General features: G+C 44.1%; 1 protein-coding gene across 3 annotated transcripts in view; it reads left to right on the top strand.

The window, feature by feature from the left end:
• LOC119402223 (uncharacterized) overlaps positions 1 to 26,829 on the top strand; it is a 310,187-nt gene that overhangs the window by 255,027 nt on the left and 28,331 nt on the right. Inside the window, exons 16-19 of one of the 3 annotated variants that reach the window (XM_037669353.2) lie at positions 16,893 to 17,032; positions 23,140 to 23,203; positions 23,788 to 23,877; positions 24,440 to 24,475. In XM_037669353.2, the coding sequence (XP_037525281.2) occupies positions 16,893 to 16,915 (23 nt within the window). In that variant the 3' untranslated portion in view covers positions 16,916 to 17,032; positions 23,140 to 23,203; positions 23,788 to 23,877; positions 24,440 to 24,475. The remainder of the gene's footprint in view (positions 1 to 16,892; positions 17,033 to 23,139; positions 23,204 to 23,787; positions 23,878 to 24,439; positions 24,476 to 26,829) is intronic. The other 2 variants (XM_037669352.2, XM_037669356.2) reach the window with 2 other exon arrangements.

Here is a 26,829-nt window from a genome sequence, read left to right as displayed (position 1 = left end):
GCCGAGCTATCCACCCCTCCTTGTAAAGCATTTCGCGGTTTTCGATATATAAAAAACAAGAAAGGCCACTAAATTGTCAACCTTCCCAAATGTTTTGCCGCAAACCACAATAAAATGAGGTACTTTGTAACAAAGTTACAGCCCAGCGAAATAGGTCATTTTTAAAAGAATCACCCAATAATGTACGCGTTCTTTTTACGGGCAGGGCTGGATGTATGTATGCTGCGCTACCACGAATACAACATAGCTTTTCGGGTAGTTAGTCTTGAGTCATTCATCTTTGCATGCCGGCCAAGGGGCGCTCTCAACAAACATCATCAGCTAATGTGAGCTCGATAACTTTGCAACCCATTCATACAACCGAAAACGCACGCACGCAATCGACTGCTAGGATGTGGTCATATAATGATTTCTTGTAAAACTGTTGCAGCGCCAGTTAAGCCTGCCGGCTTGAAAACCCACTTCGTCTTCACTTTTCTAAACCCACAACGTGCGCTGTTCTTCCATTATTCACTGTGAAAAACAAAAAATACTTTCGCGACGTGGGTTCTTTCCGCTTACAGTACATTTATTCTACATTTGTGATACCCGCGAATGCGGACAAAAGCGATGAACAATAGATCGGCTACAGCTCCTATCTATGTGTGAATTTCTTAAAGAATGGCCCATGAGTCACGAGAAGGAAAGCTCAACCTAAAGAACAATAGTGATATCAACAAAGATGTCCGAAACAAATTTCAGGGAGAACTGAGCATGTACACAAGCACAGGATTAATTCGCAATGCCCATAGACCGTCGCGCCGCCAAGGAGAATTCAGGAGCATCCTCTCGAGGACGGTTAGTAGACGACAATATGGCCGCACTACACAGTCGGCTGTGCTAGCCTCAGTGTTAACACGTTGTCAAGAAAGGAACACTACGATTTTGCATGTTCCCTGCATCAATGAACAAACCGGGCCTTCCGTGACACATGAAGTCTGATTGCTTCTTGTGAGACGCGAAAATTGCTGCCAACTCACGCTTTCAATGATAGCCTACAGCGTACACATAACTTCGGGAGGTTTTCTGTAGCCACGTAGGCTAGTTAAATGTTATCGTCAGACATTTTCATTTGAAACTCACGCTGTTTTACTTGCATAGAGCAGTCGTCAGTGTTTTTTGTCGAGCATATGAATCCTATAACATAGTACACGGGAGGTCTCGCGGTCTCGCGATATGCTCTTCTGTAATTGAGCAATCTCACGTTGTCGATACATTAAAATAGGGCTTCTATCTTTTGTCAGAAAAGTGCTGTTATGAATAGTGCGAACGACGTCTCAGTCATTCGAGGACGCGTCCGCTACACGCCTTTCGTGGAGCGACAGCCAGCGCTGGGCCGCTTCTTTTTGTACGTTTGTTGATAGGTGGCAGCACACTGCAAGCGATGTGCTTATTGAACGGCTTGCGAGCAAAATGTTCTCCGCGCCCAGACCCAGACGCCTCTGTAATTGTTAACATGGTGACGCGGAGTTGTCGAAGTCGTTCGGCGGAGGCAATTCTTCAGATTGCTTTCAGCAGTGATGTTGAAAGAAACCATCTTGACGATGGGGATTTTTCACTGCACATAGAAGGCAGTGAAAGCATCGAGAGTGATAGCGACGATGAACGATCAGCTGCTAACTCACAAGGAGCGAGTTGCGCTTCACGTCCCCTCGTGCGTTAATGTTTTGTTCACGCTCGTAAGTCACTTTGATTGTATTTAATGCACAATATCCTTGAGCGAGATCAAAATAAAAAAAATTCGGCAGATCCCACGCATTGTGGGAATCGATGTAATGCGAAGCAGCCAGCAAAGAGCTGCACACATCGCCTTGTTTGTCTTTGAGCCAAATGAAATCATTCATGCCATGGCATCTAGTCCACCATATATCGCATGTTTGCCATGCACGCATGCATGCACAATCTAGTGTATACCATGCCAATGAAACGCATATTCTGGTATATAAATGCATGACCTGTCGCTTATGTTCATCACGCACTCGCGTCATGCCATACCAATTTTGGTATATATCACGTTAACAAAACGGCCGGAAGCGCACCATGACAGTGGCATGTAAGTCATACCATACATGACATGCATAACATGATTCGCATGGTAAGACCTCTCATTTATGTTCATCATACAGTCACATCGCGCAATACCAATTTTGGTGTATATCAAAGGAGCGAAATGGCCGCGAGTGCACCATGAGTAGAGCATGTAAATCATGCCAAACATGACATGCATATTATGGTTTTTCATGTTACCACCTGTCACTAATGTTCATCATACAGCCACATCGCGCAATACCAGTTTTAGTGTATATCAAGCTATCGAAACGGCGGGGAATGCACCATGAGCGCGGCATGTAAAACATGACATACATAACCTGCATGTCATGATTTCCATGTTACCACCTCTCATTTACGTTTGTCATGCAGTCGCGTCGCGCAATACCAATTTTGGTGCATGTCAAGCAAGCGAAACGGCACTAGTGCGTCATCAGCATGACATGTAAATCATGTCGTGCATGTCATGCGTGTCATGATTTTCATGTTACCACGTCTCATTTACCTTTGTCATACAGTCGGTTCGCGCAATACCAATTTTGGTTACATCAAGTTAGCGAAGCGGCCGCGAATGCATCATGAGCGTGGCAATTAAATCATGACATACATGACGTGCATGTCATGGTTTTCATCTTACCTCCTGTTATTCATGTTCTTCATACAGTCACATCGCGCAATACCAATTTTGGTGCATATCAATCTAGTGAAACGGCCGCTAGCGCATCATAAGCGTGGCGTGTAAATCAGGTCGTACATGACTTGCATGTCATGATTTTCATGTTACCACGTCTCACGTTCGTCATACAGTCGTGTCGCGTAACACCAATTTTGGTGTATATCACGCAACCGAAACGGACGCGAAAGCACCACGAGCGTGGCATGTAAATCATGACATACATGTCATGGATGTCATGATTTTCATGCTACCACCTGTTATTCATGTTCTTCATAAAGTCACATCGCACTATACCAATTTTGGTGTATATCAATCTAGCGAAACGGCCGCGAGTGCGCTATGAGCGTTGCATGTAAATCATGTCATACATGACATGCATATCATGATTTTCATGTTACCACGTGTCAGTTATGTTCGTCATACAGAAATGTCTCGTCATACCAGTTTTCGTATGTATCCCTTCATTTAAACGGCCGCGAGCGCCCCGAGACCATGTCATGTAAATCATGCTGCATATGACATGCGCGTCATGATTTGCATGTTAGGACCTGTCATTATGTTCGTCATGAACTCTTGTCACGCCGTACCAATTTTGGTATATATGAAATTAACGGAACGGCCGCAAGAGCCCAAAGGCCGTGGAATGTAAATCATGCTGTTCATGACATGTGTGTCATGATTTTCATGATATGACCTGTCATTTATGTTCGTGATAAGGCCATGTTATGCCACACCAATTTTGGTATACATCCGATTACCGGAAAGGCCAGGGAGCCCAAAGGCCGTGGAATGTAAATCATGCTGTACATGACATGCGTGTCATGATTTACATGATATGACCTGCCATTTATGTTCGTAATAAGGCCATGTTATGACACACCAATTTTGGTATACATCCGATTAACGAAACGGCGAGGAGAGCGCAAGTCGTAGGCGGCTAGATAGATAGATAGATAGATAGATAGATAGATATATAGATAGATAGATAGATAGATAGATAGATAGATAGATAGATAGATAGATAGATAGATAGATAGATAGATAGATAGATAGATAGATAGATAGATAGATAGATACGCTCAAAGTCGCAGAAGTTCGCTAAGAAATGCTTCGCATTTAAAACATTGTTTTTCTTGTGCATTGCATGTAGCGCTATTACTGTGGATATTTGGATCGCCGCATGCCACCAGCACGCTCGAGCTCAACCAGCGAAGCGAAATGAATAGAACGATCAAACGTGCAGTCACGGCTACAATCCACGCAATTCTCGGCTAACTTTTCTGTACTTCACCGGTACCTTCCCAACGGCATTGTTGTTCGACAAATTTTTCGCAACGTCGAAGAAATCGACGTGGCGAAAAGCATACGTGTGCATTCTTTTCGATATTCATGTTTCGATCGTGCTGATCTAACCTGCAACATGCGAGTGAAGTGAATTGCACACGGCTAGAGTCTCAGCATGGCTGTGACACAAGTGCTACTGAATGGGATGATAAATGCTTGTGTTCCGCTTAAGAAATATTTCCGCGTTCCTGACTGCGCAAGTAACGACGACGGCGTAATATATTTGCAAACCATCACCACGTTAAACATGCGGCCCCGTGCAGCAGCGATGGCGCTACTCGCTGGCGGCCTACTACTGCGGCAAATCCGTCAAGCAGGCTCGGTACGCGCTACCTCGGAGTGCCTTTCAGTTCATACGTCAATTCTAGTTCATGCAGTTTTCTTTTGCACACACAGGATTTCGCAAAGCATTGTTGATGCGCGGTAACGGAGCTGAAATATAACCTTTCACACCGCAGCAAATATTTAGGTGGCGAGCACTTAGCATTTTCCATGGTTTCGGAAAGTACTTTGGTCTCATATTTATTTCAGATCAGCTCCTGACTTCATCCGGTAAAAGTGGCATGAGCCGTACGTCCGCGCGCCCTCTACGTTCCTATGCTAACAAACGGGTTGACCCTCCTCCGGGCGCCATCTTGAATCACACGGCGCGCCACCTGTAGTTCGTGGGCATCGCCAATAGGCAAAGGCAGAAAATGTACAGCGGAAACATTTCACAAGATTTCGCAAGTACAGAATATATGTGCACAAATATATTCTTTTGGTGATCGTGTTTACAGAAGAATTGACACGGGCGGAAGCTTGGTTATTAAACTTCGGAACACTCTATATCAGCTTGATCATTAACACGCAGGAATTTCTTTTTTCAGCTAATGCGCATGCAGCAAATAGGAACAATTGTCACTTCCGTGTACACAGTCTGTTTCATGATCATTAATTCAGAGTAAGAGGACAGGAGTAAAAAATATGTGGAATGAACGCGCACATTCCATTTTATAGATGAAGTCTGTGGTCGGGGTATTGTTAACGAATAATAATATCTGGGGTCTCACGTAACGAAACCATGATATAATAATGAGGCACGCTGTAATTAAAGGCTCTGGAAATTTAGGCCGCCCTCTATGGGGTTCATTAAAGTGCAGCGAAATCTAAGCACACGGGCCCCTGTCATTTCGACTCCAATGAAATGCGACTGTTACAGCCGTCTTTCCAGTCAGCAGCCAAGCACCGTAACCTCTGAGCCGCCGCATCTGCTATAGCTATCCAACAAGTATGAAACTTATTGGTTAGCTATAGCAACGTGAGCGGCGTTTACTGGACGGTGTCGACTGTCTTCAGAGATGTGCTCTAAGACCAGGAACTGGACACCATGTGCGCGCTTTTGATCGTGTTGTGTCTTTCTTCATAGACAATGACTTACGGTTAATGCAGTCGGACTAAGAGGGTGGTTTCTTGATTTTGCCGACATCTGTCTTTAAGGAAAAAGCCTTGCAGGCTGTTAATAAGAATTTCAAGAGCGTTAAAGTGAGCCTGGTAAAAATGAAGAAGAATGTAAGCAAACTCTGTGAGGAAGTCGGCGCTGGACGTTTGGCTGAGCAGATTTCCAAGTCAAAAGCGGATAGCTTGATAGCTTTTTTCAGCGCGAAAACGCACAAGGTGGAAATTCCTTTCCGAACGATATTTAGTGAGCGCGGTGCGTGGCAACAGAATGTCAGTAGTTTTCTGCTAGAGTCACTCAAGTGCCTTGCCATCAGTGACCCTTTTCTAATAAGAAATTCTGACGAAGTTGTAGAGTTCTTTCGCCGCAAAGTGAACACAGGGTATCTTTTTTCTGTCGATGTGACTGATCTTTTTTATTCAGTTCTGCACCTGAGCTCTTTGCTGCTGTTAAGCTATGTATTGAAAAAAAGCGGTGAGGCTAATTTTGTTGCTTGCGCTGAAATGTTGGTAACTAATTTCATGTCTGTACTGGAAGCGTACCTCAAAAGTACTTTCGTTACTTTTGAAGCAAGCATTTATTTGCAAAAGAAAGGCATTTGCATCGCGTCAAGTGTAGCACCCATTTTATGTGACATCTTTTTATCGCTTATTGACAGGCACTACAATGTGTTTTTAATTCATCACATCCTTTTTATATTTTTAGATATGTTGAAGATATGTTGACAAGACGTGCCCAGTGCCCTACCATGAAATGGTGGACTTCATTTTAAATGCCTTTAACACAAATTCCAAGGATTAACCTTCACTCATGAGCTTCCAACAGGCAATGCTTTGCAGTTTTTAGACATTAACCTGGCCGTGAAAAGTGATCGCGTTTTCTGTGCTTACATGCCTCGCAGTAAAAAAGGGCTTTTGCCATGTGATTCCGCGCATTCTAAGACTGTAAAACGTAGTATTGCTCAGCATTACCTTCAATCCGCGCTGCGCAGATAGTGTCCGCACATGATGCAGACCAGCCTGTGTAATCAGATTGGCATACTGGAAAAGGCTGGCTTCCCTCGGGCGGTCTTGCATGCCGTTGCCGAATCTCTGCTACGGAAGCTGAATTTCAGCACTCAGAGCACTCGAGAGAACGGGAGCGCGCCAAACCACATGTGGTGCCATACTTGCAGGGTTGCCACTGACTTTCGAGTAAATGTCGCCAAACGACGAGCAAAAAGTCGCCAAAAGTCGCCATTTTTTTACAAATTTCGCCAAAAAAGTAACCATTCTAGATATGTGCGGCATACCCAGTAATAAAAATTTCCACTCACGTATAGTCCCGTAGAATACAGTACCATCCAAGACCCTTAAATTATATTGACGTTTCTCGATGCCAGTCGTATCGCCCGCTTCACCATGGGAGTGCATGGTGCTGCTTCTCCGACTAGCCGCAAGATGTGCGTGGTGGCGCAAGGGTGAATGAACGAAACGCTCACGATATCCTTCCATCCCTGTCCTCTCGTTTAAAAGCTTAAAGTGTCGTATAAACCTTGGGCGGAAACCGTGAAAGCATTATTTGTAGAGAGCTTTACGTACCCTTATATGAATTAAAAGGATTAAAAGGTTTATTGAAGGTAACACGACAGAATTTGTACAGGAACCGGTCATTAGTGAGTTTTACACCTTTTCAGTGTGAACTAATATGATACCGGACATCACCGACCCTTTCTTATAGTTACTTATATCTACACGCGTCAATCCGATGCGTTATTGCTGTATAACGATGTCAAATGTTACATAGCAATTGCTTTTATTGCACACGCTCACCGAGAACAGTGAAAAATGCCTCAATAAATAATTTGTATTGCAGAAATAGCCGCGTATCCGCCTCTCTTCGCTACTCCAAAACAGTCTTTGCGAGCTGAACTGAGGGCACTGCAACAGTGAATAAGTCGCCAAGCTATTCAGAGCAGTTGGAGCTTTGGCGGAACAAATGGTCGGAACACGCGGCCAACCCGTCGTCTTGCCCCTTCAGATGCGAAACTTCAGATAAGCTTAAAGCACCTAAAGCCATAAACATATATAGTCAATCACTGCCCCCTCGCGGTTTGCAAGGCAGTCCGCTGACTTACATTTTGCTAGAATGTCGCTAGGGGTCGTCCCAGTACCTCCTGCATCTATATGGCATTCCGAACTAAGGATCCCACTCACTGATATTATTTTCACAGAACATCAAATAAACGTTTTATTATCTCTCTAGATGAATTGAGGAGGTACACACGAGTTACAGGACGGACATACCGAATGACGCGTAATCTGCACATTCTACTCGTGGGTCTAAAACCAAGAAAAATACTGAGAATGTTGCCGCTCATTCGTTGGGAAGACATGGAGCTTAGGATTCAAAACTCGGTGGAGACCTAAGCCGAAAATCGCCAAAAATTCGCCATGTCGCCATTCATAATTTTAGGTCGCCACGGGCCTCTCAAATTCGCCAATTTGGCGAAAAAGTAGCCACCATTGGCAACCCTGCATACTTGCACAAATTGAGCCAATACAAGAAGGTGGCCGCTAGGTTCGCAATCCCTGTTGTGTTTTCCGCTCCGTATAAACTGGCGCACATGTGCCGACGAATCTCTCGTGCTAAGCAGCAAGGGTGCCAAAAGAGGCACGTAATACTTTTCAGGCGTTGTGCCGAAGGGGTTGTATATGAAATTTCCCTGAGTTGTGGCAAGACCTACATCGGTCAAACGGGTCGGTGTATGAACGACCGCCTCAGGGAGTGCTCGTGTGTGCCACGTTTTGCGCAAGCTAGGATTATCGACAAAAGCAGAGATCAAACAGCAAGGGAATTACTAGAGGCGTATCATATTAGAAGGAAAGGGTCCGCTTGTGTCAGTGACACATCCATTGTTCTCTTTCAATCTGAGTTGTCCTTCTTTAAGGAACTGCTCATGTGATGTCATGTTTGGGGTAACTTTTCCACACCACTGCGCATGTGTGGAAGCTTACCTGTTTTTCAGCCTACGATGGCAATAAACAGTTGGTAATTTGGCGCTCTTCTGTCTCTTTCCTCCGGCCCTTTTTCATGTTTCTAGCTTCGCGCCAGTTACGATATGTTCAGCAAACTAAGGCACCAACTCGCCCAAAGATAACTTCTTCTAAAGTATGAAACACTTTTCTTCATTAGGATGATAACAACAATTTATTGAGATTTGTTTCACACATAAAGAATAGCACGCGATTCAAGAACCCCAAGACTTCTTTAATTTAGAGTGTATTTATTATGATAATTGTTATATAATTATTAGTGTGCTAAAATATCGACAGTCAACACCTTGATTCATGATATTTATTTATATACGTCATACTGAGGTACTTTCATAGCTTGCATTGGTGGAGCTGGAGGGCAAAACAAAAACTCTTCAACGCATACAGGCTGGCAGAAAGCACGACCTGCGTTAACTAGAAGTACACAGGAGGAACACTGACTAATGAGCTCATCACAGCCAAAAATGAACTATCTGAATGTACCGAATGCATCTATTAAACAAGAAAACACACAAATCATCCCTCCTTCATAGGAGTCGGTATAACACGAAAGTGAACCGTGTGTTCTCAAGAGTATAGCTGATTGTTTATTGCACAATGATGTATGAGGTATTGTACAACGTATAATGATATGTGGTAAATATAGCACCGTTGGCACGTATGCACCCACGTTACGCCTAATGGCACATCTCCATCTCCACGACTCACATCCCGGACACAGCATAGGACGAATCCCGCGAAAAGATGGCATCAACAAGCGCGTTATGAATACTGGTACTCATTTTGACAGCAGCACTTGCGGCCGGAGGAACGCAAGCTTAAACGAACTTGCTTACCTTTGCAGACCATACGATGTTGGTTCACCAAGGCTTTGCTGCGACGTTCCCGACTTGGTTGCGCGGCTGATCACACGACGCTGGTTCGCCTGGGCTTCACTGGGTACCTGTGCTCACTGTGCAACGGGTGCGCACGCTTTCGACCTGGTCATCTGATCTGGTCTATCGGTGGCTAGCGCGCCTGCGTGACCAGTGTCATCCGTGGAAACATCGCCTGGTGGTAAAGACTGTTGATACCAACAGGCTACAAAAGTGGTGTTGGTGGCTGCCCGGCTTCATTTGGCAGCAGCACCAGGGGGATGAAACTTCGAGGTTTTTCTGTCCCGTGACCGCAGCGATCCTAATGTTTGGGGGCTGTACTACCTAGGAGCATTAATGAACGTTGTTGTTCCATTTTATGTTTATTACCAGGTTACTTATTACCTCCGGAGTTTTTAATACGCAAGTGAACCTAAAGGTTGCAGTTCGAGACTGCGAAAATACGAGCGCCACCCGGAGGGGAAAACGGGAACTGCGCCGTCCTATCTCTCACGGCGAAAAAGGGGCGTTTCTTGTCGCGCGCTCATGTATGCTACGGCCTACGGTGTCCCAACGGCCGCTTTTACCGCCGTAAAGTTTGTTTCAGCGAAACCCTTGCAAGATTCAGCGAAACAGACGCATGAATGGATTCGCGCCATCATCACAAATCGTGCTGTGCTGAGTGGTGTCGAAATTCTTCACGCCACACCGGCTTAAAATTATTTCGGATCCCGGGGGACGAAAGGTACGATCTGCATGCTGCTCGTTTTGTTTTTATACGCTTGCACGGCATATCAGGATGCGGTCGCAGCAGTAGCGTAATATATTCAAGTTGTGTTTTTACTGTATGAATGGTACGTTTAGGCAATAAAACATTCAAACAAACTCTGCTCTTCATTCTTGTCTAATTTATGTGTACACGTAAACAAAAGCAAAGTCTTACTTAGAATAAGTGGTGCAAAAATAGGTGGATGGGCAAACCTTCACCAATCAGAACGCAACGATTGGCCTTTTTATCATGTGGCGGGTTGCGCAACAGGAAGAAGGTCGTGCGCTCGCCATCTGAATACCTTCCACTAGCTCAATTTGGCTTGCCGGTGCATCCCAATTGAATTTGGCGCTAAATCCTCCCCCCCCCCCCCCCCCCCGCCACTGGGAACCTCAGTCCTCATCAAGATGGCGTCCCCCAATGCGTGTCTGCAATGCGCCGCCATGTTTGAATACCGCCCCCAAACACCAGGTGTTCGTCCGGCGCTGCGGGCGAATATCCCGTTCCATGGAAGGTATAGGAAGTTTCACTCCCCTGGCAGCACTTGCGGCTGGAGGAACGCAAGCTTAAACGAACTTGCTTACCTTTGCAGGTTGGTGGATTTTCTTATTACATCGTACTCATAAATATATTACCGCATTTGCTGCTGCCAGTGTATTGAGTTGTTACACTTTTTTGACTCTGTAAGCTATTTCGTGCTTATCTTACTATGCCAACTGTAGCTCCTCCTCCTCCAGTGCCGAAATGCTGTATTCTCTCGTCGAAGAAGTGAGGTCAGATAACGACCGTTTACGCACGGTCAATCAAGCTCTGCAGTCACAGAATGATGCCTTGACAACCAGAGTAGCTGAACTTGCAATACTTTCGGCTAAACAACGTTGAATTGAAGAACGTTCCATGTACACAGGGAGAAGACTGTACTGCAATTTTGAAGGCTGTAGGGGCAAAAATTGACTGTGCTATCACAGATGGGGACATTGATATCGTTCATCGCGTTCCAGGAAATGTTGGAACGGGGGACAAGAATCTCAACGCGCGGTTCTGTTCACGAGCTAAGAAACAAGATTTCATTACAAAGGCACGAAAAGCTAGACTGAACACCAATGAAGTAGGCTTTGGTGGCTCGCAAAGTCGCCCTGTCTATGTAAATGATCATCTAACGTTGGAAAAGAAAAGTGTTCGCTAAAGCACTGAAGCTTAAGAGGGAATGTGTAAGAGCTGGATGTTTCTATGGACCGACAATTGCCAGATCAAAGCACGGAAATCAGTTGACAGTCGGGTGTGCCGCATCGCGAAGGACACAGCCCTTTCTGTGTTTCATCCAGCCTCCTAGTTGGTGTCCGGCAATCAACTGAATTGCTAAGTAACCTTCAAAATACTTCAAAATGTATTACTCAGCTGACCAGCTTCGACGTTTTTTCGAGAGCCCAGGTCTATCGGCCATCCACTTCAACACGCGTAGTCTCAGAAAACAATATGACGACATCTATGTTTATCTAGCATCACTTTTCCTTCATCTGTATGTCTGAGACGTGGCTATCATCTGACGACCGAAACTATTTTGCTTACCACACTACACTCCAGAGTATTGTCACCGCCAATCGAACAGCCATGGTGGATCTGTTATGTTCATATCATCATCTGTAAGATATAAGCGTCGAAACGACCTCGCCATTCGAGCTGATAACACAGAATCTGTCTGGATTGAAATCGACGACAATCTTGGACAGTCACATTCCGAACAAACCATTTTAGCATGCGTCTATCGCTCACCGTCATCATCCGTGTCCGAGTTTTGTTCGGCACTGCATGAAACCCTGGATCGGATTTCACGAGAAAGAAAAAAACGTTATTATGGGAGATATAAACATCAATCTTTTAGAAGACGCCAATCAAAATTTCGTTGAATATTCAAATTGTTTTACAGGCTTTGGTTATGAGCAGCTTCTTACGTTGCCAACAAAATGTATTGCGGGTGGTTCAAACACGCTCATTGAACACATCTTATCTGACGACTTACCAAGCAATGAATGTGGCGTAATACTCCTCGATATCACCGATCACTATGCCATCTTTGTCGCTTGTCGTCGGCCTTGTCACGAACGGAGCGTTCTTTTCGAAAAGCCCTATTTAACAAAGTTCAATTCGTAGATTCCATATCATCATTTGACTGGTCGACAGTTAAATCCGAATCAAATGCAGAGCTAGCTTTTGAGGCGTTCTCATCAGTAAGAAGGCAATGTGTTCGCGACGCAACCACTTTTGTTAGATGTCACAAAAGGTATCCTGCACCCCATAACCCATGGCTCACTGATGGTTTACTGTAGTATATGCGTAAGAAATACAATATGCACCAAAAGACGAAACGTTGCCCATTTATAACTTCAAATTGCAGCAGCGATATTCTTGTTACAAAAATACCCTAAACAAATTATTGAGAAACGCCAAAAAAAGGTAATACGAAACTAAATTTCATGAAGCTGGTGGTATCACTGAACAATGGAAGCTCATCAACTCTTTTCTGAACAGGAACTCAAAAGAATCACAAATAAATGAGATTTCAAGCATTAATGGCACCTACCGAGAACCGACAGCCATTGCGAACGAATTTAATAATTACTTTACAGTTAATAAAACAACCGTTTCCGACAGCTTTGAAGGAACGCTTGAAAGACAACCACAGTCATTTTTCCTATATCCTACCATACCAGAAGAAATTCACAATGTAATCAAGCAATTAAAGTTAACAAGTGCGGGTCTTGATGAATTTCAACCAGTTCACTTGAAATATGTCGGCGACATCATTGCTGACCCCCTTTCACATGTAATTAATCTTTCGTTTAAAAATGGCGTATTTCCAAGAGCCAAAATATTTCCTGTATTTGAAAAAGGTGATAAGGGTTTGGTTTCTAATTATCGCCCTATTGCAATACTGTCTGTGCTCAGCAAAGTTATAGAGAAGTGCTTTGAAAAACGATTAACAAATTACTTAACAAAATTTCACATTCTTTGTGCCACGCAGTTTTGCTTTCGTGCAGGTACTCTACCAACCTCGCGCTTCTTTCATTCACGGATAAGAATAAAGCAGTGTTTATTGACCTCACGAAAGCGTTCGATTCACTCCTTCGCAAAATTTTAATTACTAAATTAAACGCGGCTGGTGTGGTAGGACCTGCGTTGAACTTCATTCACAGCTACTTAACTAACAGAGAACAGGCTGTTAGCATTTCTAATCATCTTTATTTTTAAATTAGTCAGTAGGGGAGTACCTCAGGGATCAATACTAGGTCCATTACTCTTCACCATTTACATTAATCATCTAATTTCTCACCTATCGCACTGTCTACCTTACCTGTATGCGGATGACACTACGATTTTAACTGCTTTTGCACCTCGATTGATAGTCTTACTTCTAAGCTTAATAGCGATCTTGAAAGTATAATTAGCTGGTGCCGTCAAAATTCAAAGCAGTTTTTATGCTATTTCACCCCACTCAAAAAAGGTCGTTGAACTTCCGTGTATAACGGTCAATAATTATCCCATCAAAGCTTCCAGTCAGTGTCGTTTTCTGGGAGTGATTCTTGATTCAAACTTAAAGTACACTTCCCATGTCTCACACCTAAAGCAAAAAGCTGCCTATGGCATCAGGATTCTCATCAAGGCACGTCCATACTTTTGTCTAAATACCTTGCTTTCTCTTTACTATGCCTTTGTTCACAGTCACTTCACTTACTGCATTGCGTCCTGGTGTAATACATATAGCACTCATCTGGCTCCTTTACAATATGTGCAAAACCAGGCCATTCGCATTATCACATTTCAGTCACCACGATGTAGTGCATCTGCTCTTTTACAAGAGCATCGTATTCTAACCATTCATAAACTTTTTCATTTTAACATGGCAACCCTTACATACAATTCTCTTCACTCAAACACGCCACTCATAGTTTTCAACAAAGAACAACTATTAATCAAAAAATAACTCGATTTGCATCAAATAATAACTTCCTGTTACCGAAAGTTAGAACTAACTATGGCAGATTCACTTTTATCTTCACAGCGATTTCCGTCTGGAGCGGTATTCCAAGTGACGTGAAATTGTCTCCAAGCATAGGTAGTTTTAAAGAGCACTTATTTTCGTATTTACTTAACGTTTCAATAATCTTGTAGTTTATGCTGTTCAATCGGAACTGTTTTGCCCATTATGTTCGTTCTGTATTGTACCAAATTCGCTGATTATCATGTGCCTGACATTGTTGCCGCTTTGTGACATACCACTTTTATCTTTTTTCTTTACCCATTATTATTCAGCACGTGTGATATCTGTATCGTTTGCTTAACATCTAACGTGTACTTCAGTGTATATACATTTCATGTTTCATTTCTTTTGCTGTCAAGTGTTATTGATTCTTTGCTGATTGTTTGATTTCATTTGCGGTCAAGTGTTATTGATTCTTTGAAACTTATTCTTTTCTCTTTGCCAAGTTGCTTTACATGATTTGTTTTCTTTTGTTTAACCAGCACAGGAGGTCCCCTTGCAGCCTAGAGCTTTGGGACCTTCTTCTGTATATTATTTTTCCTATGTATTTCTTTTTCGAATCAATAAAATCATTTCTTCTTCTTAAAAAAATATGCATTGATTCAAAGCGTCATCATCTGACCATACCAACGCCAAGGCGTGCGCTCCCAGTAATAAATTAACCTACGACTGCGCTCATGCATATGCTTCACTACATCGCTTCTAGACGGAGACACTGCACTGCTAACACCACTGTGACTGGGTTGTGGGAGAGAGCAAAGGCGCTCCTGTAAAGCTTCGAGCATGTGCGTCGGTGACGCAGTAGGTAGAGCGCCGAGCATCTGTCGTCGCGGGCCGCGAATTGGTGCGTTCGATTCCAAGGTGATCCAAATCATCGACACTTCTTCTTCTGGTTTTTCTTTGCCATGTGTTCGTGTACATTTTACCGACGTTACTTCCGTGACGGCAATGATGTCAGCCTTGGTGGATTCCGGCATAAAACACTTTCGTCTTATTAAACTCAGTCGTATAGATGGCAGTGTAATTTGGTTAATATACACAGCAACTTAATATGAAGTGTACAATCAGGTACAGAAACGTAGTGTTAGTTGCATGGACCAGAGAGCGTACTCTACAAAAAAAGTACCGATCATTTGCAAATTAGAAGCACATACATTATGATGCAATGACGATCACACGGAGCGCCACGAATGCTCAGAAAGTCGTAAGTAAAATGGGAGAATGATTTAACTAGCACAAGAAAAGACGTAAGACGTGGCTCCAAGTTTTACTTGCCACAGACTGATAAAATCCTTTTATTCAATACAGTTTTAAAGAATACAAGGCATGACGGCGTTATAACGCGTAACTCTAGTTCAGGTCATTCCTCAAGTGAGCCAGTCGTTGCCACACTTATAGTGGTAGCTGCTGTGAAAATATTTAGGTGCAGTCTGAATTCTATTGCGGTCTACTACAGCTACCAATGCATGAACCTCAGATATAGTTTATTATATAACGTTCACAAACGAAGCGAACAGATAAATTACGCACATTTTCTACTTCCGCTATCGCACAATGTAGGGTGTCAGAAACGACACCTGCGTATACACGACAGAACGAATGTGTTTTTGAGCCAATTATTTGGTTCTGCTTCATATTCCTGAAACCTACACCATGCAATAACATTAGAATTTATTGCATTAGAGCGAGGAGCGCAATGTATGCCCCGCGCTGCCTGTTATCTATGGTCCATTGGCAATTCGTGTTAGACAAATAGAAACCCCTATATATTTGTATTCGGTAGTCTTAGTTACAATGACATTACCAACTGTGTTCCAGCTGATGGACCGCAAGTAACCTCACAAGAGTCGCCCTAAATCGACAGATAGGTGAAAGAATTGACAATAACTAAAGCTACATCCCATGACTATCAGCCCTAAGGGCTGTTCTTTATTCTCAATTTTTATAAATATTGTCACGACTGGATTACCACTCGCAAATACATTAGTGCTCATGCAAATACATTTGTGTTGATATAGTGCATCTGGAATCCATAATATGATCAGACTGGATCCCCATATGCTCGGTGCTTCCCTATTCTCATAAACCTGTGATTGCACCTTGTTGTTCTGCGCAAAGGTAACTGCGCATCTGCGTTTCAAAAGGAGCCGTTCTTCAAATACACCAAGCTGCAAGTGACGCTCTTTCCTGTCCTTTTGTTTTCTTCGCCTGGCGTTGCGTCTTTACAATTTGCACAATCATGGCTGTGTATAACACTAAGTGCCACTCATGGTCATGGCGGCTGTACAAAAATAGGCCGACCGGGAAAGTACTGTTGTACCTTGACTGCCATTCTTCTCGTTCGTCTCATAGCGAAGGCTTGACAATTGGCAGCGGCTAACCAATACGTAGCGCAAACAGGTTTATTATTCACGAACAAACTCTAAAGTTTAATAGGGTATAATCTGCAGGAAATGATGCCTATTATTCGAACAATATTGTTGTCACTAGAGCTGCTAAAATTTGAACAAAGTTTTAAAGTAGGAAGTCGAAATCTTTTGTCCATTGTGTGCAATATATCGAAGCTTGTACTAGAACCATGAGTTATATTACGTCATTGAAGGCGTTATGGTAAAGTGGATTATGCTCGAAATGGATATTCTCGTGCAGCCACCTGTTCACGGCAAAAATAAATCTGCATTATCTGCCGGTACGTGCTGCCAGACGGATAATATATAAGAGAAATAAACGATTATTGAAGCAGGCGTAACTTCTGTGTTGACAGGAAACACCATTTCGAGGAGTTTGAGGTGAGCAAGGAATCATCTTTTCAAACCCGTACGAGTTAGTCAACGTGCTCACGAGCTATAATCGCATGCGTTTCTTCGTAGTCTTGAGTATACTTTATAGATGTGCCGTTCATAGTATCATAGACCATTACCACGCTATTGTGTCTTGAAACACAGAGACGACCTGTGGACAAGTTCAGTGTTGTAGGTCCGTCTTCTTGAAATACAATTTAGTGGGGCGTCTTCCTGAGATAGTTGGTTATTTCTTGAGGCAAATAGCTGTGGCACTAAAAGGAAGGGGCAAAAGTGAAGTCACGAACCTACATAGACGGGCGCCAACTTCAACTTGTTTTTTTAAAAGAAACCACGCCAATTTGTACATGATGCTGAGGAAGGTAATCTCTTTACGGATACAGTAACAAAAGTGCAGTGAAATAACAAATCTTCGTGAGCCAGTAAATCAGCAGAGTCGAGAAATATGCACCGGTGACTGCATTTACGTGAACTAGACAGCCGAGGCACGCACGCAGAAAACTGTGTCCATTACAGGATCAACACCTAGTGATACGCGCAAGAGACAATGCACAAAGTAAGCATGAAAACGGCTACAAGCTCTCTTTCAAGGACATCGCTTCTTTGCAAGTAAAACTACTTGCGGCGTGCTAACCCACTCACTATCTGGCCTTTTTATTAGGAACGCCTCAACCGTCTCCCTTTCAGTGCAGCTGCTTGCTTTCCCTAGAAATTTTGCTTGGTTGTAGTGTGGCCCACAATGACAGCGTTTGCAGTGGCCAGCCAAGTGCACGCCCATATTGCCGCTCACTGTGAAGCGCTGCTCTCTTGCACGGTCGTTGAAACACCGGCCAGTTTGTGTGATGTACACCCTAAAACAACACAGAGGACTATTGTAAAACAAGTTGCTAGCACGCTTCACCTATAGCATGGCGTACTTCTTGGAGCACACCACGCGATACAGCCCTGCTTAAATTACCATTTGCCTTGTGTGGCGCATGAAAATAATGCAGGTGTAATGGTGTATGTTCATCTGGAATAGACATATGTGTGAGTCCATCTCTGTATGATCTGCCAACGCGGGCCTGGGTCACAATAGGAGCCACTCAGAGTGACGACGACATTTTAAGTGTAGGTTCTCCGCGTAAGCGTTGCTTACATACGCTCGCACGCTCCTCACTCATAACACAGCACGGACATGGGCATAGCAGTCGCTTAATCATAGGTAACGCATTGGGATTCAATATTTTAAGCTTCGTGATCCTACGTTTATCGCAAACAATACGGCATATATAATTAATTATCGGAAAGCAGAGTAACGGGGCTCAAAAGAGTACGGGGCGACGGAGGTCACGTGCAGAGATATATGGCGTGTGGAAACCGTTGTGACCAGAACTATAGCGCTCTTCGATGTTGGCTTAGATAGAATGGCTCCGTCTTCCCAATAGTGCTCGCCGCGGTATGGTGGTTGTATCGCGCTTGACAATTAATTTATCGATGTAAGGACTACGCCGCGGTGTCTTCGACATAAACGTACACGTGGAAGAGCGTGGGGTGCTCCTTTTACGTCTCGCCGTGCCTATGTAGTCTCCTGTTGGTCTCGATGCGCGGCGCTGCATTTTTCCGGTGGAATACCCGTACTATGTCCCCATCGGCTTGGAATGGCAGCCGAGAAGACGGTAGGACTATTGGAACCGCGATTTCACTCCGCGAATCAGAAGATATCAGCGCCGGAGCCTTTCACAAGTAAGTGATCATTCTTTCATCTGCTCTGCCTGTCGCGCGCTCGAAACGCATCGCGATGGCCGGCAAAGAGCCCGATCATGTAGGTAGCGCGCTCGACAATGCACTAGCGTACTCCAGCTCTGCTCTCCGACTACTCCAGCTAGCCTACTCCAGCCGTGCTTTCTGACACCTTCGAAATAAGCCTTCATTGCTTAAGTATGCTTGACTGTGGCGTAAAATACAAATATATAGTCAAGCTTACGTAAGCAATCTAGGCATCAAATCTCCTAAGAAGAAGCCCTTCTGGGCGGCCGCTATTGCCGTCAGCCGACCGGTCGCTCGCTCGGTCGGGGGTTCGCCACTCTGTCGTTGTGGCGGCGGTCGGCATGGTGTCGGGCAGTGCCTCGCTATCACTCGCGGCCCATCGGATCGTACAAAGTGCATTGCGGTTGCCGCGAACGAGCTCTACTGTGCTGTATGTCGCGCGCCCAAAATACAACGGTGAGGGTTGCCGTGAACTTCAATTGGCTTACCTAAGCTGTGCTTCGCGACCCTATTGAATTTGGTCTCAATTACCGTTAGCTTCCCTCCGCTCGCTCCCAAGAAGTTTGCGCCCATTCGTGTGCGGCATCCCTGTGTTCGCTTGCTGTACCGCCGCTCGCTCGAGGTTCTCCTGGTTGCCTGACAGCAGCGGCTCCTGGCGGGCTCGCTTGAGCTGTAAGGCGCTCGCAGAAAATTCTCCGCTATTGTCGGTGGCGGCCCGGCGCTTTGGCTGCGGCGGTCGCACTTAAGCTGCTGCTCTATATAGCTCGATATGCGCCTTCGATGATGTAGGAGATCACGGTGAAATTATTCGTATGCGATATTTTAGACGTATGAGCTTATTTTACCTTACACGTATTTCCCATGTGAGTGCATCTTCATTGCTCTCTATTACATGTGCTAACTACTTGGAATCTTTTCCTGCTTTGCAGGACGCAGCCGTTGTCCACAACATACAGAGTGACGTGTGCTCTAGTGTGTGCTATGTCAGCCACGCACCAGTTCCTTCAGAGCAGCTTCCGGAGGAGGACTCTACAAGATATGACAACGCGGCTGGCTTTGTATTGGACATTTCAAAGAGAATTCACTGAAGGAACGCCGAAACTTCGTCTGTTGTGTATACAGAAAAATAAAATATTCTCTACTTTCGCTGTTGCATTGACTGCAAAAGCATAAAGCACACAATACTAAATATTGCTTGCGTGTTATACCCTGCCGAATATGTCAATCTCCGCAGGGGAAGCACGCTAGAATAGTACTAAGCCTTGCGGAGAGTAACTGTAGAAGATCATCGCTGGGGATTGACAGGTCTGAACTGGGGATAAATAGCTCGTCCTCTTGGGGCAATTGAGTGGACTGACTGTCTGGTTAGGCGCAACTGTGGAGAATGACAGTTGCTCTGTAATGTGTAAATGTGAATGTTGAATGTTCATTCATTGGGTGTGTCTGTGGGGAGGAACAATTATTTTGCAGGAATGACTGGATGGAGACTAAGTGTTAAACCAGGTGTCATTATTCTACAAAAACATTAATTGTTATGGGGGCGACATTGTTCAGCGTGCGGATGAAACACACACTTTCATAAACACATATAGCGTACAAAAACAAGACACAGAGGTGCGGCGCGGACGCAGCGCTAACTTACAACAAATAATTTATATTACAAAGCAGTGCAAGTAAATATAGAATCGAGGTAGCGACGCACACAGCTGTGCACAGTAGTAATGAGAAGATTTGCAAGATTCTGATGCCAGACTGCCGTAGGCAAGGTAGAGTCTACAGGTACTTGCAGGAGACACAGAAATCCTTTCATGAAAGGCAACCTGTAACAAAAAGAAAGGAAAGGCGCGAATACGCATCACTGATTGGAGGCACAGTAGAAGCCATGTGGAAGCCTCTGCTGAGGGTGTTGCGTTCGAAACCGACAAGAAACCAAAGAAAACAGTACTAACGGAGTCTACATCGAGGGAGACTTGCAACTGCCTGGGTATGTGACGGACACCCTGAAGATGGAACCAAAACTCGCTGTTGAACCTGAGCTGCATGCTCCTGAATTCTTAAGCTCTCTTAGAGATGTTTGCAAACGCGCTGAACATAACGAGGTAGGAGTGTGTATGTCAGTAGGCGTTGATCAGGGGCGTAGCCATAAATTTTTTTTCGGGGGGGGGGGGGGGTTAGCCATACTTTATGTATGTTCGTGCGTGCGTTTGTATGTGTGCGTGTATATATACGCAAGCAAAACTAAAAAATTTCGGGGGGGGGGGGGTTGAACCCCCCCCCCCCCCCCTTGGCTACGCCCGTGCCGTTGATGTTGTATCGCGAGCTAGGTCCTCGAAAGCAGCCTTACCCTTGAAACTTGTAAAACATTTCCTTCGAGAAAATAACTATGAGGGTTTTCTGGTTATCCCACATAATTTTTCGAAGAAGAAGACAAATGAGGCTTTGAATTCTGTATTCATCTGCAGGAACGATGTTTCACTTTTAAAGGTAAAAACAGCAGCTTCGAAGCTTTTGTAAGGAATTAAATGTGAGGAAGTTGGTCCGTGAAATAGACGGCAAAAAAGCGGGCAGCCTTGAAATGTTCATTTCAGAAAAAAAACCTACAAACCGGATTGGCCGCTGCGCTATGTAGTGTCAGAAGTGGGGACTTTGCAAAAGGCCGTTGGCATTTTTCTACAAAAAAAAGTTGAACTTGCTAGCAGTAAATGATCCGTTTTTGACCAATAACTATGATGAAGTAATGTGTTATTTTAAGATGCATGCAGGTAGAAATTTCAACGCGTTCTCTATAGATGTCAAGGATTTATATTATTCGCTGCCACATGATGAGTTACTAGTCTGTGTTAAAGAGGCTATATATGCTTCTGATGAACTGAAGTTTGCTATTTCCGTCTGCACGTCTGCTCAGGATTCCCTTGAGCTGGTGTCTCTTTATCTGCATCCCACCTTCTCCCAGAGGGGTAGGTAATGGTTTCCTCCAAAAACGAGAAATTTGCATAGGTTCCTCTATAGCGCCAATATGTAATTACCTTTATCTGGCTCGTGCAAACAGGCAACCTGGTAGCCGTGTTAGGAAACACAAATGTCAGGAGAGTGTTTTGTTACGTTGACAATCACCTTGAGTCACTGGATTCAGGTTCGGCTAATTTGTTGTCTGCCGCTTCTCAAGTGCTATCGTAGGTCATTTTACAAAGTTTTGCATTGCCGTCCTGCCTGGGCCATGCTGGCCTGCAGGTATTGTGAAATAAATAAATAAATAAATTCACATGCATTGCTGCGTTGTTTATATATGCACTTGTACTGCTTCGTGAAATAAATCATTTGTTGGAAGTTAGCGCTGTGTCGCCGTCGTACCTCTGTGTCTCATACTCTTTGTGCGCTATAGGCGTTAACATGGAATACCAACATGACCAAGCTCACGTTCTTTCAAGAACCACACACTGATTTACCACCGTTTTGCACTTTGAGTGTGTATGGTATCACATGCGAAACGTCAGTGCCGTTTCCCAAGCAGCGCTTTTGTGACGACGACTGCAACAACTGGACGATGTTTTCAACGCCGCAAATCGAAATATTTTGTGCATTGTCTCACGTTAGTATTTGCATCTTACGCCTATGTTATCATAGGACTCCTTGTGCATGAAACACTAACACAGATTTTGCCACCTGCTCACTGTACATTTAAACGCGCATCACCTAACCATATCTCTTACGTAAAAAATTTAGGCGAATAATTTTCATGTAGGAGCTTACACGATAATGACGGTTAGCAGCTTTGCAATAGCTTGACGTGAGCCAATATTTGTCTTTACATGATATGAACTAACCAGTGTACTGGCAAGCCACATTAAGCCTGGGCATTTATGCCACCTTCAGCGTTATTTATATATGTGGAAGTGATGGATTATGATTACTTCTAAAATACGACAACTGTGTAATAGCACGATGCTGCAGCAATCCTGCAATGAACAGTTTTTCGTCTCTCATGTGGCGACGACAAAGACGTAGCTTTGAGGTTCAGTAAGACCGACACCACTACTGGAACTAGCAGTATATTTAAACGCAATAGCCTTGTTTGTTTTGCTCAGAAATGCACAAGGTGTTGCACTGTAGCTCAGAACAGGCAATGAGAACTTAAAGCGACGAGGCTAACCATGTCCCTCTTTATTATTTCATTTAGCCTGGATTGTTTAAGTTATAGCAATAGAAACAGGACCTTTCTTAAGCGTTTAGGACGTAACGTTCGAGGCACCTCTTGATATTCAGGTAGCGATCTTGAAGCCCTCGCAGTTTCGCTCGGAATAGCATTGTTTTTACAGAAACGACAACCTGCTTCACATCTCTCGCAGGGTACAGCTGTATTTCGGCTTACGAAGACTGGTTGAGTATCATTCGAGAAAGCTATACCGGACGGTAAAAGCACCTTTTAATGTCTCGCGAGAGCAAATGTACAAACAGCGTAAATTATTACGTAGTTCGTGAAACTAACTCCCATATTTTAAAATATTTTACGTACACCTCACTTTTATGAATACCACGCTTTTACCCTCGCTTTGGGCAAAGCAATATTTTGCTAAAATGCTAATGCTGGCGTCACCTTGTAACAACAGAAGTGAAAGATTGTATTGCTTATTTCTTCAACGTGCCCAGGACAATTTATACCATGTCACGTGTACTAGTACCAGTACAGTACTAGTTACCAGTACTAGTTACCATGTCACGTGTACTAGTACCAGTACTAGTTACACGCCACTCATTTACTTATAGCCTTCTTGTGACTGGCACCCTAAGCACATATAAAAAAGTTTAAATAGAACCGACGATTAGGTATGAGATGTTTTAGATGCAATTACATATCTTTATTAGATGAGAAATATTTCTAGCCAGTTTCATTCGTTAAAATCATAACGGACGTGCTTCCAGCATTGTGTGTTAATACGGCTAGTATATAAATTTTTCACATTTATTTCGTTAAGCTGAGATCTTTCTTTCGCCAGGTGAAGCTTACAAAGGCTACGTTATGGCAGCAATATATTTAGTGTTTGCCATAGCATTCATCAGCAGGGTATCCCATGGCCAGGAAAAAGGTATGTACCCTGCACTAGTGCTGTGTTTGGTAATATTGTACTCTTCTACTCTGTACGAAGTGTCACTGGCGCATGCTTGAAAAGCCTTGTAGGGTTAATTTCAAGGCTAGTTGGTCGAACATCTTCAGGTAGGAGAAGAGCCCTAAAAATGAGGATCGAAAGTGTTCATAAACAACCACATCGCTGCGCGTGGTTGATTGTATACATTTTATGCCCTTGTTTTTCCCGTTGTGTACCACTTCAAGGCTTGAGCAGCATTAATAATTGCGCTGGAAAATGACTTCTCCTAGATTCTGGTCGTATAAAGTGGTGCTACACTATATACAACAAAATATAACATTTGAAAAATATAAGTTTATAAGATTTGCAATGTCCACCATATTTGCACACATCCAAAGTGTCCTAATCTGCTTACACTAAGCGGACGATGACGGAGATTCAGATATTTTATGTAGCACATAGCAGCAAACTTTATGTAGTGGAGGTATGAACATTGACAGATAAGGCCGCACGATAAAATATTTTGTCTTGTCTAATTATCGAAATTGCCCCCGTCAAACAGGCGCTGACGAAGAGTCCGAAGGTAATTCGTCACTGGGTAAGTGAGTTCAACAAAGAATCATTAGCCCTAATGCACCATCTGTAGTTCCCGATTCGTTGACCAGAAAACTTCATGTATGCGTAGCCCTGAAGGAGATTTTGTGCGAATACTTACCTAGAAAAGTCAGAATCTCAAGTTGATTGCTAACGTCTTCAGCATTTTCTTTGTTAATCTGCAGAAATGTGCCAGAAAATATCGAAAATGTGCGTCTTATATTTTGCTTGCTGAGCACTACATGTGTCCACAAAAAAACCCACACATACAAAAAGTGATTAGCACGAAGAATGATTTTGGGTCAAAGAGCTCACTAGGCGCGCGTCGCAGAGCTATGTTTGGTGTGGATTAGCGTGTTGCTATGAGCGACGCCGACGCTGACGCTGTTACGACGCTTGGGCAAAGGTCGCCACCTCGCGGTGTGTTAAGGCATTGACAAAATTCAACTTATATTGAAAACGCGCCGAATGGGATGGACGCGTAAATGCGTTGCAGGTGCTAGTCGCGGAGGCCACAACAATGACGAGTTACTTTACCTTACCACTTCCAGAGGTCAACACCACCCCGCCGACCGGGAGAGTGGTAGATATAAAAGACGCGTTCGTGAAGCCTCCAGAGTCTGTAACCGTGGCGCAGTGGATAGCGTGCCCGGCATCTGTTGTTGCGGACCGAGCGGTCGTGGGTTCGATGCCCTGTTGACGGTAGCTTTTTTTTTTGTTGGCCATCTGATTGTGTATATTTTGGACGTCATTTCCATGATGGAAATACGTCACTGAAGTCTTAGTGGACCCCGGCATAAAACACTTTCGTGTTAAAAATAGAGAGAGAAAGAAAGATAAGACTAAAGAGATACAAAGAAGGCCGTCCAGCTGTATCGAGAAATCTAGAGAAATAAAGAAATAGTTTGCCCCGCGAGCGGCGATGGGCCCGCGCGTCCCCTGTGCCAAGTTTTTAGTGACTTCGTGCAAACTACATACATGTTTTTATAACAGGATCTGGATTTTCTAAGAAAAAAATCATAGTTTCGCCGCAATGGTGAAGCAATGATTGCAACAGCAAGAAATTGGGATATCACACGACCAACGAGAAGCAGCTCGATACTGGCAGCGCGCCGCTGAAGCATTAAGGACGCCCAAAAAGAACGCACAGGCATGCACAGGGGAAACGTGAAGTAACAACTGTCGCAGTTACGTCTTTGTGCTTAATTAACGCGCTGAAAGTGTCGACAATATAGAGTTTGGGAATTGCGGCCTCAAAAAGCTTGGGGACCAAGGAGCTTGCGAGCCGCCAGGGAGCATGCGCAGAACCCAAGCCACTCTTGGGCTCTTGTGCTCGCGTTGGCCCAAGACCCAAACATCGGAAACTAGCGTGGGTTCCCTAGACGTCTTGGCTCACCGCGAGACTATGCAGACGCCACGCAGGCCACGACGCTGTATGGCCCGCGTCTCGCATGATTTTAATTTTACCACGTATGGCGCCCCGTGCGTTTGCGCCAACGCAGCTTGCGTTTGACCTAGTGCTCAAGCTCTACTGACCCTCCGAACGCAAGAGCAGCCTACCCAACTCAGCTTGGTGACCCAGTGTCTTGGGTCTCCAATTCTCAAACTCTCTAATTGAGAATCAGATGCTCTGAAATATGCCTTTTTCTCTTAAACTGCGCCGCGTGGAGTGACCCTCTGCGTTTCCTGCCACACGGGGGCGTCTGATGCAAGGTTGGCTGGTTGGTTGTTCCTTGGCAACGTGGCGTAAACCACCACGAAGGTTCGACCATAAAACGGGCGGCACCTTATTTTCGAGATAAAATTGTTTTACATTTAGAATATGTTTAGAAAAATATAGTTACAGGAAAACTCAATCTAATTGTCAAGGTGGGCGTGGTGTGCCCAGTGCCCTTTGTTTTTTTTTTCCTTCCACATCACGAGTGGGTACAGAAAAGGGCCACTTTGTCGTGCGCGTCTGAAGGGCAGTTTACAGATCGAAAGAAAATTAGGAGCGTTGCGTGATAGAAAATACGCTCAAACACGCCCATATATATATATATATATATATATATATATATATGTAGATATATCAGTGTTGGGCGGTATCGAAGATACATGTATCTTAGATAGTATCTTAGATACTCTATGGGTATCTTGCATCTGTATGGCGATACGTCTCGAAAGATGAGTATCTGTATCTGTATTTCCGATACATTCGATAATGTATCGTGTATCTTAAGATACAAGATACTTCTATCGCAACACAACCGTGCGAAACAATAATCGCTGGCCAAGCTGCGCTTCTCAAGCTGGTGCTGGTGTCACTCAGCCATCTGAATAAGTCTAAGGGCAGTGGCGTTCTTTAATTTTTACGCC

This window comes from Rhipicephalus sanguineus, chromosome 8 (assembly GCF_013339695.2).
Source record: "Rhipicephalus sanguineus isolate Rsan-2018 chromosome 8, BIME_Rsan_1.4, whole genome shotgun sequence".
Lineage (NCBI taxonomy): Eukaryota > Metazoa > Arthropoda > Arachnida > Ixodida > Ixodidae > Rhipicephalus > Rhipicephalus sanguineus.
The sequence above is the reverse complement of the archived record's forward strand: the minus strand, read 5'-3'. Positions and strand labels throughout refer to the sequence as shown.